This window comes from Dendropsophus ebraccatus, chromosome 9 (assembly GCF_027789765.1).
Source record: "Dendropsophus ebraccatus isolate aDenEbr1 chromosome 9, aDenEbr1.pat, whole genome shotgun sequence".
Lineage (NCBI taxonomy): Eukaryota > Metazoa > Chordata > Amphibia > Anura > Hylidae > Dendropsophus > Dendropsophus ebraccatus.
Window position 1 is genome coordinate 113,697,078 of NC_091462.1, and position 12,125 is coordinate 113,709,202.

Here is a 12,125-nt window from a genome sequence, read left to right on the forward strand (position 1 = left end):
CATGTAGGGGCGGGGGGTTTCCTCCCACTGAGGGTGGGTCGGCCGCCTCCAGTGCTTCAGCCTGGGCCTGGTGGTACAGTCACTTTAAACCTCCTAAAAAAAAAGTCATGTGACCATGTTCCTTTCATTAAACAGATTATCCAGGATTAGATAGAGCGTGGCTACCTTCCTGCAAAAACAGCGCCCCCCTGTCCTCAGGCTGTGTGCGGTATCACTGGGCACAATGCCAGGGTCATTCCATGGAGAGGAGAACAGACATGGCGGCACATCCACATGCCGTGCACTGACCGCCCCTACTCAGCACTATATATATATATATATATATATATATATATATATACACACACTACTATCATCAGCAGTTACAGTGTGATCAGAGTGTATTACCCTCACACCGCTTCACAGCTCCTGGTTCATGTGGGTCCCTGACCTTCAGTGCCACATGGCGACCTCCATCACCACGGCAACAGCAGCACCTGAGGGGGTGGGGGTGACCCAGGAGCCCCCCTGCTGACAGACATCACTATACTGTGTGGTGTACGATGGTGATACCCAGAGTGTATGGGCAGTGTGCCCTGTCTGGGCGGAGTCAGACTGCTGACAGGTGATTGGTGCACTGTGCACTGACTGCAGCCCTGAGTCTTGTCGGCTGATGCTCAGCCAATCACTGTGAGGATTGTCATTGCCCCGCCCCCAATGAAGAGTTAGTTAGTGCAGGTGCCATACCCCGCCCCCGAGGAGGAGGAAGAAAACCCTGAGAGGGAGAGGAGCGGACAGTGACTGCATAGGTAACAAACACCCCCCAGCAGGCTGTAACTAACTGCCCCCACCACATCGGCAGGCTGTAACTAACTGCCCCCACCACACCGGCAGGCTGTAACTAACTGCCCCCCACCACACCACCTCACCAGCAGCTGTAACTAACTGCCCCCACCACACCAGCAGCTGTAACTAACTGCCCCCACCACACCGGCAGGCTGTAACTAACTGCCCCCACCACACCGGCAGGCTGTAACTAACTGCCCCCACCACACCGGCAGGCTGTAACTAACTGCCCCCACCACACCGGTAGGCTGTAACTAACTGCCCCCACCACACCGGCAGCTGTAACTAACTGCCCCCACCACACCGGCAGCTGTAACTAACTGCCCCCACCACATAGGCAGGCTGTAACTAACTGCCCCCCACCACACCAACAGCTGTAACTAATTGCCCCCACCACACCGGCAGCTGTAACTAACTGCCCCCACCACACCGGCAGGCTGTAACTAACTGCCCCCACCACACCGGCAGGCTGTAACTAACTGCCCCCACCACACCGGTAGGCTGTAACTAACTGCCCCCACCACACCGGCAGGCTGTAACTAACTGCCCCCACCACACCGGTAGGCTGTAACTAACTGCCCCCACCACACCGGCAGGCTGTAACTAACTGCCCCCACCACATAGGCAGGCTGTAACTAACTGCCCCCACCACACCGGCAGGCTGTAACTAACTGCCCCCACCACACCGGCAGGCTGTAACTAACTGCCCCCACCACACCAGCAGCTGTAACTAACTGCCCCCACCACACCGGCAGGCTGTAACTAACTGCCCCCACCACACCGGCAGGCTGTAACTAACTGCCCCCACCACATAGGCAGGCTGTAACTAACTGCCCCCCACCACACCAACAGCTGTAACTAACTGCCCCCACCACACCGGCAGGCTGTAACTAACTGCCCCCCACCACACCAACAGCTGTAACTAACTGCCCCCACCACACCGGCAGGCTGTAACTAACTGCCCCCACCACACCAGCAGCTGTAACTAACTGCCCCCACCACACCAGCAGCTGTAACTAACTGCCCCCACCACATTGGCAGGCTGTAACTAACTGCCCCCCACCACACCAGCAGCTGTAACTAACTGCCCCCACCACATAGGCAGGCTGTAACTAACTGCCCCCCACCACACCGGCAGCTGTAACTAACTGCCCCCCACCACACCGGCAGCTGTAACTAACTGCCCCCCACCACACTGGCAGCTGTAACTAACTGCCCCCCACCACATTGGCAGGCTGTAATTAACTGCCCCCCACCACACCAGCAGCTGTAACTAACTGCCCCCACCACACCGGCAGGCTGTAACTAACTGCCCCCCGCCACACCGGCAGGCTGTAACTAACTGCCCCCCACCACACCAGCAGCTGTAACTAACTGCCCCCACCACACCGGCAGCTGTAACTAACTGCCCCCCACCACATTGGCAGGCTGTAACTAACTGCCCCCCACCACACCAGCAGCTGTAAGTAACTGCCCCCCACCACACCGGCAGCTGTAACTAACTTCCCCCACCACATAGGCAGGCTGTAACTAACTGCCCCCACCACACCGGCAGGCTGTAACTAACTGCCCCCACCACACCGGCAGGCTGTAACTAACTGCCCCCCACCACATTGGCAGGCTGTAACTAACTGCCCCCCACCACACCAGCAGCTGTAACTAACTGCCCCCACCACACCGGCAGCTGTAACTAACTGCCCCCCACCACATAGGCAGGCTGTAACTAACTGCCCCCACCACACCGGCAGGCTGTAACTAACTGCCCCCACCACATCGGCAGGCTGTAACTAACTGCCCCCCACCACATTGGCAGGCTGTAACTAACTGCCCCCCACCACACCAGCAGCTGTAACTAACTGCCCCCACCACACCGGCAGCTGTAACTAACTGCCCCCACCACATAGGCAGGCTGTAACTAACTGCCCCCCACCACACCAACAGCTGTAACTAACTGCCCCCACCACACCGGCAGCTGTAACTAACTGCCCCCACCACACCGGCAGCTGTAACTAACTGCCCCCACCACACCAGCAGCTGTAACTAACTGCCCCCACCACATAGGCAGGCTGTAACTAACTGCCCCCCACCACACCAACAGCTGTAACTAACTGCCCCCACCACACCGGCAGGCTGTAACTAACTGCCCCCCACCACACCAACAGCTGTAACTAACTGCCCCCACCACACCGGCAGGCTGTAACTAACTGCCCCCACCACACCAGCAGCTGTAACTAACTGCCCCCCACCACACCAGCAGCTGTAACTAACTGCCCCCACCACACCAGCAGCTGTAACTAACTGCCCCCACCACACCGGCAGGCTGTAACTAACTGCCCCCCACCACACCAACAGCTGTAACTAACTGCCCCCCACCACACCGGCAGGCTGTAACTAACTGCCCCCCACCACACCAGCAGCTGTAACTAACTGCCCCCACCACATAGGCAGGCTGTAACTAACTGCCCCCCACCACACCAACAGCTGTAACTAACTGCCCCCCACCACACCGGCAGGCTGTAACTAACTGCCCCCCACCACACCAGCAGCTGTAACTAACTGCCCACACCACATAGGCAGGCTGTAACTAACTGCCCCCACCACATAGGCAGGCTGTAACTAACTGCCCCCCACCACACAGGCAGGCTGTAACTAACTGCCCCCCACCACACCGGCAGCTGTAACTAACTGCCCCCCACCACACCGGCAGCTGTAACTAACTGCCCCCCACCACACCGGCAGCTGTAACTAACTGCCCCCCACCACATTGGCAGGCTGTAATTAACTGCCCCCCACCACACCAGCAGCTGTAACTAACTGCCCCCACCACACCGGCAGGCTGTAACTAACTGCCCCCTGCCACACCGGCAGGCTGTAACTAACTGCCCCCCACCACACCAGCAGCTGTAACTAACTGCCCCCACCACACCGGCAGCTGTAACTAACTGCCCCCCACCACATTGGCAGGCTGTAACTAACTGCCCCCACCACACCAGCAGCTGTAACTAACTGCCCCCACCACATTGGCAGGCTGTAACTAACTGCCCCCCACCACACCAGCAGCTGTAAGTAACTGCCCCCCACCACACCGGCAGCTGTAACTAACTGCCCCCACCACACCGGCAGCTGTAACTAACTGATACACCAGTCCAGTATCACACATGGTAGGATTAGATACACCAGTCCAGTATCACACACGGTAGGATTAGATACACCAGTCCAGTATCACACACGGTAGGATTAGATACACCAGTCCAGTATCACACACGGTAGAATTAGATACACCAGTCCAGTATCACACACGGTAGGATTAGATACACCAGTCCAGTATCACACACGGTAGGATTAGATACACCAGTCCAGTATCACACACGGTAGGATTAGATACACCAGTCCAGTATCACACACGGTAGGATTAGATACACCAGTCCAGTATCACACACGGTAGGATTAGATACACCAGTCCAGTATCACATACAGTAGGATTAGATACACCAGTCCAGTATCACACAGGGTAGGATTAGATACACCAGTCCAGTATCACACACGGTAGGATTAGATACACCAGTCCAGTATCACACACGGTAGGATTAGATACACCAGTCCAGTATCACACACGGTAGGATTAGATACACCAGTCCAGTATCACACATGACAGGTTTTGGTGGTGTAGATCACCAGATAGTGTCACGTGAGAAGCTTAGATACAGTACCTTGGCAGCCACCTTGGCTCAGCAGTCAGTATCACATGATAGGATTAGATACAGCAGACACTCTGGAGGGCTGTATCTAATCCTCTGGAGGGCGCTCTCCTCCTCATGGTATAAACCACACTGGCCTATAGGCAACCAGAAGCTGCAGGACCTGTGATGACGTCATTATAATGATGAGAGCTCCGGTGTGAGCGACTGGCGGAAACTGACCGAGCGACCGGGGGGAAACTGACCGAGCGACCTGGGGGAAACTGACCGAGCTTAGCTTATACACCATGGGGGGAGGATGGGGGGCGTAGTGCTGAAATACCAGTAACACATACATTCAGTGGAGGGAGGATGGGGATCCCCCCATATATTGCCCCACATAGTAGTCAATCCCCATATAGTGCCCCACATAGTAGCCAGTCCCCCCATATAGTACCCCACATAGTAGTCAATCCCCCCATATAGTGCCCCACATAGTAGCCAATCCCCCATATAGTGCCCCACATAGTAGCCAATCCCCCATATAGTGCCCCACATAGTAGCCAATCCCCCCACATAGTAGCCAATCCCCATATAGTGCCCCACATAGTAGCCAATCCCCATATAATACAAACATAGTAGCCAATCCCCCATATAGTGCCCCACATAGTAGCCAATCCCCATATAATACAAACATAGTAGCCAATCCCCCATATAGTGCCCCACATAGTAGCCAATCCCCCATAGAGTGCCCACATAGTAGCCAATCCCCCCATATATTGCCCCACATAGTAGCCAATCCCCCATAGAGTGCCCACATAGTATCCAATCCCCCCGTATAGTGCCCCACATAGTAGCCAATCCCCCCATATAGTGCCCCATATAGTAGCCAATGCCCCCATATAGTGCCCCACATAGTAGCCAATCCCCCCATATAGTGCCCCACATAGTAGCCAATGCCCCCATATAGTGCCCCACATACTAGCCAATGCCCCCATATAGTGCCCCACATAGTAGTCAATGCCCCCATATAGTGCCCCACATAGTAGCCAATGCCCCCATATAGTGCCCCACATAGTATCCAATCCCACCATATAGTGCCCCACATACTAGCCAATGCCCCCATATAGTGCCCCACATAGTAGCCAATGCCCCCATATAGTGCCCCACATAGTAGCCAATGCCCCCATATAGTGCCCCACATAGTAGCCAATCCCCCATATAGTGCCCCACATAGTAGACAATCCTCCCATATAGTGCCCCACATAGTAGCCAATCCCCCATATAGTGCCCCACATAGTATCCAATCCCCCATATAGTGCCCCACATAGTAGCCAATCCCCCATATAGTGCCCCCATATAGTGCCCCACATAGTAGCCATTCCCCCCATAGTAGACAATCCCCCATATATGCCCCACATAGTAGCCAATCCTCCCATTAGTGTGGCCCCACCGAAAAAAAAACAATAAACCAGTAACTCACCTGTCCTCCGGTCCCAGCAGCTCCTCTCCCGGCAGAGCGCGCACTCCCGTCATCCTCCGGGGCGGGCAGCGGGGTACAGAGACACTGACTGTACCGGAAGTAATTCATATAGAGGCTGCAGGTCACTTCCGGCACAGTCAGTGTCTGTATATCCCGCTGCCCGCCCCGGAGGATGACGGGAGTGCGCGCTCTGCCACATATAATCCGGGACAGTTGGGAGGTATGCACATGATCAGCTTAGATACACTAGTTCAGTATCACACATGATCAGCTTAGATACACTAGTTCAGTATCACACATGATCAGCTTAGATACACTAGTTCAGTATCACACATGATCAGCTTAGATACACTAGTTTAGTATCACATGATAATTTTTCGCACAGCGGACAGTATCACACATGATAGGCTTAGATACACTAGTTCTGTATCACATATGCTCAGTTTGATACACTAGTTCAGTATCACACATGATCAGCTTAGATACACTAGTTTAGTATCACATGATAATTTTTCGCACAGTGGACAGTACCACACATGGTAAGCTTAGATACACTAGTTCAGTATCACACATGATCAGCTTAGATACACTAGTTCAGTATCACACATGATCAGCTTAGATACACTAGTTCAGTATCACACATGATCAGCTTAGATACACTAGTTTAGTATCACACATGATCAGCTTAGATACACTAGTTCAGTATCACACATGATCAGCTTAGATACACTAGTTTAGTATCACACATGATCAGCTTAGATACACTAGTTCAGTATCACACATGATCAGCTTAGATACACTAGTTTAGTATCACACATGATCAGCTTAGATACACTAGTTCAGTATCACACATGATCAGCTTAGATACACTAGTTTAGTATCACACATGATCAGCTTAGATACACTAGTTCAGTATCACACATGATCAGCTTAGATACACTAGTTTAGTATCACACATGATCAGCTTAGATACACCAGCCATTGATGTCCCTCTTTGTCGTCTTCCTGTAGATGGCGATGGTCACGGGCCTCATCCCCATCCTCCGCACCGCTCTGGAAGCCACCACGGATTACGCGGGAAGAACCATGTGGTTTGGATTCGCGGTGGTACGCCTTCTCACCCTGTATGTATCCGAGCTTCCTTGGGGTAAGCTGGACCTGGACTTTGATTGCCGTGGTAACGACACCTCGGAGTACTGCCGTAAAGCGTGCTTCAGTGAACACTTCAATGTGCCGGTGGTGTCGCTGTGGAATAGCGCCTACGTCTTCTTTGTGGTCTCCGTCCTCCTCATGGAGCTCTTCACCTCTCAGCTCCGCCATAACCTGACCAAGACCATGATGAGGAAGAAGATGAGCGGTACGCAGGGCGAGGGGCCGCTGGTGGGGGCCTGGAGCTCGGAGCTGGCGCACAAGGACCTGGTGCTGGACTTCCACCACCAGAGGGCGCTGCTGCTGCTCTACCTGCTGTGCATCCTGCTGCGGCTGCTGGGGGAGCTGGCCTTCCTCTCCATCCTGCTGTGGTGGCATCTGCCCCTGGTCTCCGGGGACCCCATCCCATGCTCCACCATCTTCTGCCCCGGACCCTTCACCTGCCTGGTCCGCTTCAGTGCCGAGAAGCGCATGTCCCTCTACCTCCTCGCCTCCATCTCCTCCATCTTGGTTCTGGCCTGTGTCGTCTTTGGGCTCTACAGCGTCTGCCATTACTTGGCCAATTGTCGGGCTCACCATGAGCAGTGCGTGTAAGCGGCCATGATGGATGGAGGACGGGGGCAACACCGGGGAACCAGGACCTGATCGCGGGACCCTTGTGGGACGATCATGACACTAAACATGACAACCGGCAAAAGGACCCAGTGCTGTGCAATGTATTGTGGGATGTGACCCTGCAGAGACTGACAGGCCTGAGAGCCAACAGGACAGCACAGCGCTGTAACTCTGCAAAACACTGCCCATGTCTTGTGGGCATGCTCTGTGCAGGGAGGGCAAGAAAAGAGCTGTGACTTCTATGGCAGAGTCTTGTGGGCATGCTCTGTATAGGGAGGGCAAGAAAAGAGCTGTGACCCTGCCCTATTGACTTCTATGGCAGAGTCTTGTGGGCATGCTCTGTATAGGGAGGGCAAGAAAAGAGCTGTGACCCTGTCTTATTGACTTCTATAACAGTCTTGTGGGCATGCTCTGTACAGCGAGGGCAAGAGAAGAGCGGTGATCCTGCCCTATTGACTTCTATAACAGAGTCTTGTGGGCAAGAAAAGAGCTGTGACCCTGCCCTATTGACTTCTATAACAGTCTTGTGGGCATGCTCTGTACAGGAAGGGGCAAGAAAAGAGCTGTGACCCTGCCTTATTAACTTCTATAACAGTCTTGTGGGCATGCTCTGTACAGCGAGGGCAAGAGAAGAGCGGTGATCCTGCCCTATTGACTTCTATAATAGAGTCTTGTGGGCAAGAAAAGAGCTGTGACCCTGCCCTATTGACTTCTATGGCAGAGTCTTGTGGGCATGCTCTGTACAGGGAGGGCAAGAGAAGAGCGGTGACCCTGCCCTATTGACTTCTATAACAGAGTCTTGTGGGCAAGAAAAGAGCAGTGACCCTGCCCTATTGACTTCTATGGCAGAGTCTTGTGGGCATGCTCTGTACAGCGAGGGGAGTTAGTTAGTAGTCTGATCCCATCTTATCTGTATTCTGGTGTCACTTTTCCTGTAATTCTGATATATCTTGAGGCTTAGTGGCCAAAGTGAAAGCTGCAACATTAAAGTATTTTTTTTATTAATAAATCAACAATTAGAAAATAAAAATCTGAAAAAACAAAAACCTTAACTCCCCCCCCCCCAAAAAAAGGTCACGTTCAGGAGTCCCAACCTCCATGGCGGGCCTATAATATTCTGCTGCTTGATATGAGAATAGAGTCGGACATTACGGTTTGTTATATTTATATTTTTCTATGCCTTTGTATTTATACCTGTGTGATGTATAAGGGGCCGACGGGGTCACAAGGTCATAAAAAGAATAAAATGTAAAATGGACAGAATTGTGTTGGGTGTAATATATGTCTCTCACCACTAGATGGCTCCATAACATTACACTGTGCACTAATGCAATATATGAGTGCACTGGGATCATGCTGCCACCTACTGTCCATAAGGCAGAATTACAATTGATTATATTTTTTGGTGTTTCTCAGGTCAATGCTGTTCTCCAGGCTCCTCCCCTTTTGGCGGAGTATTCTAATCATTGACTCTTTCTTTAAAGGGGTTATCCAGGCTTAGAATAACATGGCCGCTTTCTCCCAGAAACAGCACCTCTCTGTTTCTTCGTTTGGGTGTGGTATTGCAGCTCAGTATAATTGAAATGAATAGACCTGAGTTGTAATACCGCCCACAACCTGAGGATAGGGATGGCGCTGTGTTTTTTCTAATGATAATGACAGGATTTACATCACAATACTCCACCTCAGCCCAAACGTGTTCATTTATAAGAACAATACAAAAGATTAGGACACATTATGTAAGACCATGGTAAAAATGGGACATGGTGGGAGCTGTGAGGACGGAGCACCATCACACCAAGTGCAGATCAGGTGACGGGATGTGATGTCATCCTGAAAGTTATACATGGTTTTCATGCTGTATCAGTTACTACACAGGTGTGTTGGCGCCATCTGATGGTTGAAAATGGAAATATTCTAAAAAGAATGTTAAAGGACAACTCCGTCCAAAAGTATTTTTTTTATATGTTATTACTTATGGAAAGCTAGACAAATTTCTAATGTACATTAATTACTGCTTCTCTCCGCCGCTTACCGCCTGTCTCTGCTGGCACATACCGCTTCCCGGTCCGCACTGCATGCCGACCGGGGGCAGGAAGCACCAGGAGCGCCTTGCTCCCTGCGGGGTGGGGGTGCTTCCTGTCGCCGGCCGGCATGCAGTGCGGACCGGGAAGCGGTATGTGCCAGCAGAGAGAGGCGGCGATGATCGGCGCTATAGTTACAACTTGTTAGCGGGAAGGAGGAGGGGGAGTGGCGGAGGGGGCATGCTGAAGTGCTGGGACAAGCAGCTGTGCGGCGGCGTTCGTTATCGGAATAGCACAAGTACTACTCCCCCATTATCTGTTCATAATATGAGCAGGTAATGGGAGTAGTAGTACTGTGTATATGTGGCAGCAGCAGCACCGAGCAGGGAGGGGGGAGGTAGATGCACATCTCTGCCTCCCTGCTCGGTGCCCTCCAAACGTACTGGTTAAATACACTTATGGATATATAGAAGTCAATGAGTACTATTGACTTCTATATATAGTGCGCCCCTGCTGGACACTCCATTGTAATTACACCCCCTGTTCGTGACGTCACGGTTTTTTAGAGAATCTGAAGTCTCCCTGATCTACTAAATTAAGGGGAAAAGCCCTATATGTGCATTTCCCATAATTAATGTACATTAGAAAGTTGTCTAACTTTCCGTAAGTAATAACATTAAAAAATAGTTTTGACTGGACTTCTTTAATTTTCCAGCAATATTCCTGCAGTGTAATTTATCTCATCCCAGCTCAGTCTCTATACACTGTGTCATGTATATACTACAGGATTACATAATCACTTATCACAGCTCAGACCCCTCCCCCAGCACTAAGCCCCACCCACCCTGCTCCTCTTTATGTCCCTCTATGCATAGAGTGCTGCTGAATATGTGATTTCTGCCCCATCTAAAGAGACCAGGAGAGCAGTGATATAGAGTGTGGCACAAAATGATGGTGCAAAAGTAGTTACAGTAACTGGACTACCACCTAGACGTCTGTTGTGTCACTAATGGAAATCACATGTGTAGTGTATAAATAGAGTGTGGAATATGTGTTATATTCTCCCTGCTATGTATATGAGGCAAGGATTCTGTCTTATTCTTTTAGAATCCCCCTGTTGTAGTCTACTATATATGATGATTATCACTGCCCGTCTCTGGTATACCCTATGCCTGTAGTCTCTGGTATACCCTATGAGATGCAGCTTCACACTGCTCTCCCCTGACAGAGAGGAAAGGAGACAGGCTGAAGCTGCATCACCTAGGAATGCACAGAGACTCTATAGTGTGAGGCGACACATAGGATGCAGAGAAGGTGTCATGTGATGAGACTCCGCCCACTATGTCTCTGCTAAGCCAGGAGCATCATGGGAAATGTATTGGAACCATATTAGAGAGGAAGAAGAAGTCACAGATTTCACTGATATGACAGCGAATCCCCCGGCCTGACCTCATCCTCTCATCCTATGGCTGCGGCTATCCTGTGCTGTGCTGTGGGCTTGGTGGATGATAATGATAGAGAATCAGTTACTGTATAACAACCTATAGGAAAGAAGGGACTGAACTGCATTTACCCAGAAGGTGATCAGGAATATAATACACCACTTCCTGCAGGACATACAGTAGCTGATAAGTACTGGAAGACTGGAGATTTTTTTTTTTTTTTATAGAAGTACACTACAAATCTCTGGCACTTTCTGGCAAATTTGAAATATTTTTTTTTTTTTTTTGTGCTGAACTACCTTTAAATTTGGGGCTCCCTATTTGTTGCAATACTACAACTCCCAGCATTCCACTGGCTGTCGGGGCATGCTGGCACCTGTAGTTTTGTAGCAGCTGGAGAGCCTACATGTCCCGGAGCTATCCCATCACTCTATGACATAGCAATAACCATTTATCTGGACAAGAAGCGATGTGTGTGCGTGGGGGGGGGGGGATCCATTTATATAACCGGACACAATCCCCAGGAGAGAGATTCAGTATTAAGGGAGAGATTGAGGCTGCGCGGACCACACAATGCCGTCCTGTAGACAGCTGGAGCTTAAAGGGGTACTCCGGGCAGGGGTTATTTGTAGGGTATGGCCGGGGAGGGGGTGGAAATAGAAGGCGCCGGTTACTTACCTCCCCGCTTCCAGCGCCGGGTCCTGGATTGCACCGCCCCGTTCTCCCGTCCCACAGCCGATTCCTGGTCTAAGCTGCGGCTTGAGACGTGACATCTCAAGGCAGCTCAGCCATTCAGCAGCCAAGGCGGGACTCTGCTCCGACCGCTGTGCAGGAACCCTATGCAGTCTGTGTCGGCCCCTGCCCCCAGCCACATACACATACTCACCTGGCCCGCTGCAGTGCCCCTGCC

The 12,125-nt window shown here is 51.6% G+C and overlaps 1 protein-coding gene across 2 annotated transcripts; it reads left to right on the forward strand.

Moving 5' to 3' along the window:
* Nucleotides 1-723: 723 nt before the first annotated feature.
* LOC138800533 (uncharacterized) lies at nucleotides 724-8,972 on the forward strand. Of its 2 annotated transcripts, none has more exons than XM_069982278.1 (2): nucleotides 724-788; nucleotides 6,997-8,972. In XM_069982278.1, exon 2 carries the CDS (start codon nucleotides 6,997-6,999, stop codon nucleotides 7,726-7,728), a length of 732 nt encoding a protein of 243 aa, XP_069838379.1. In that variant the 5' UTR covers nucleotides 724-788; the 3' UTR covers nucleotides 7,729-8,972. The 2 variants fall into 2 exon arrangements, with proteins under 2 accessions (XP_069838379.1, XP_069838378.1); XM_069982277.1 differs by lacking the exon at nucleotides 724-788 and adding an exon at nucleotides 6,130-6,205.
* Nucleotides 8,973-12,125: the final 3,153 nt, after the last annotated feature.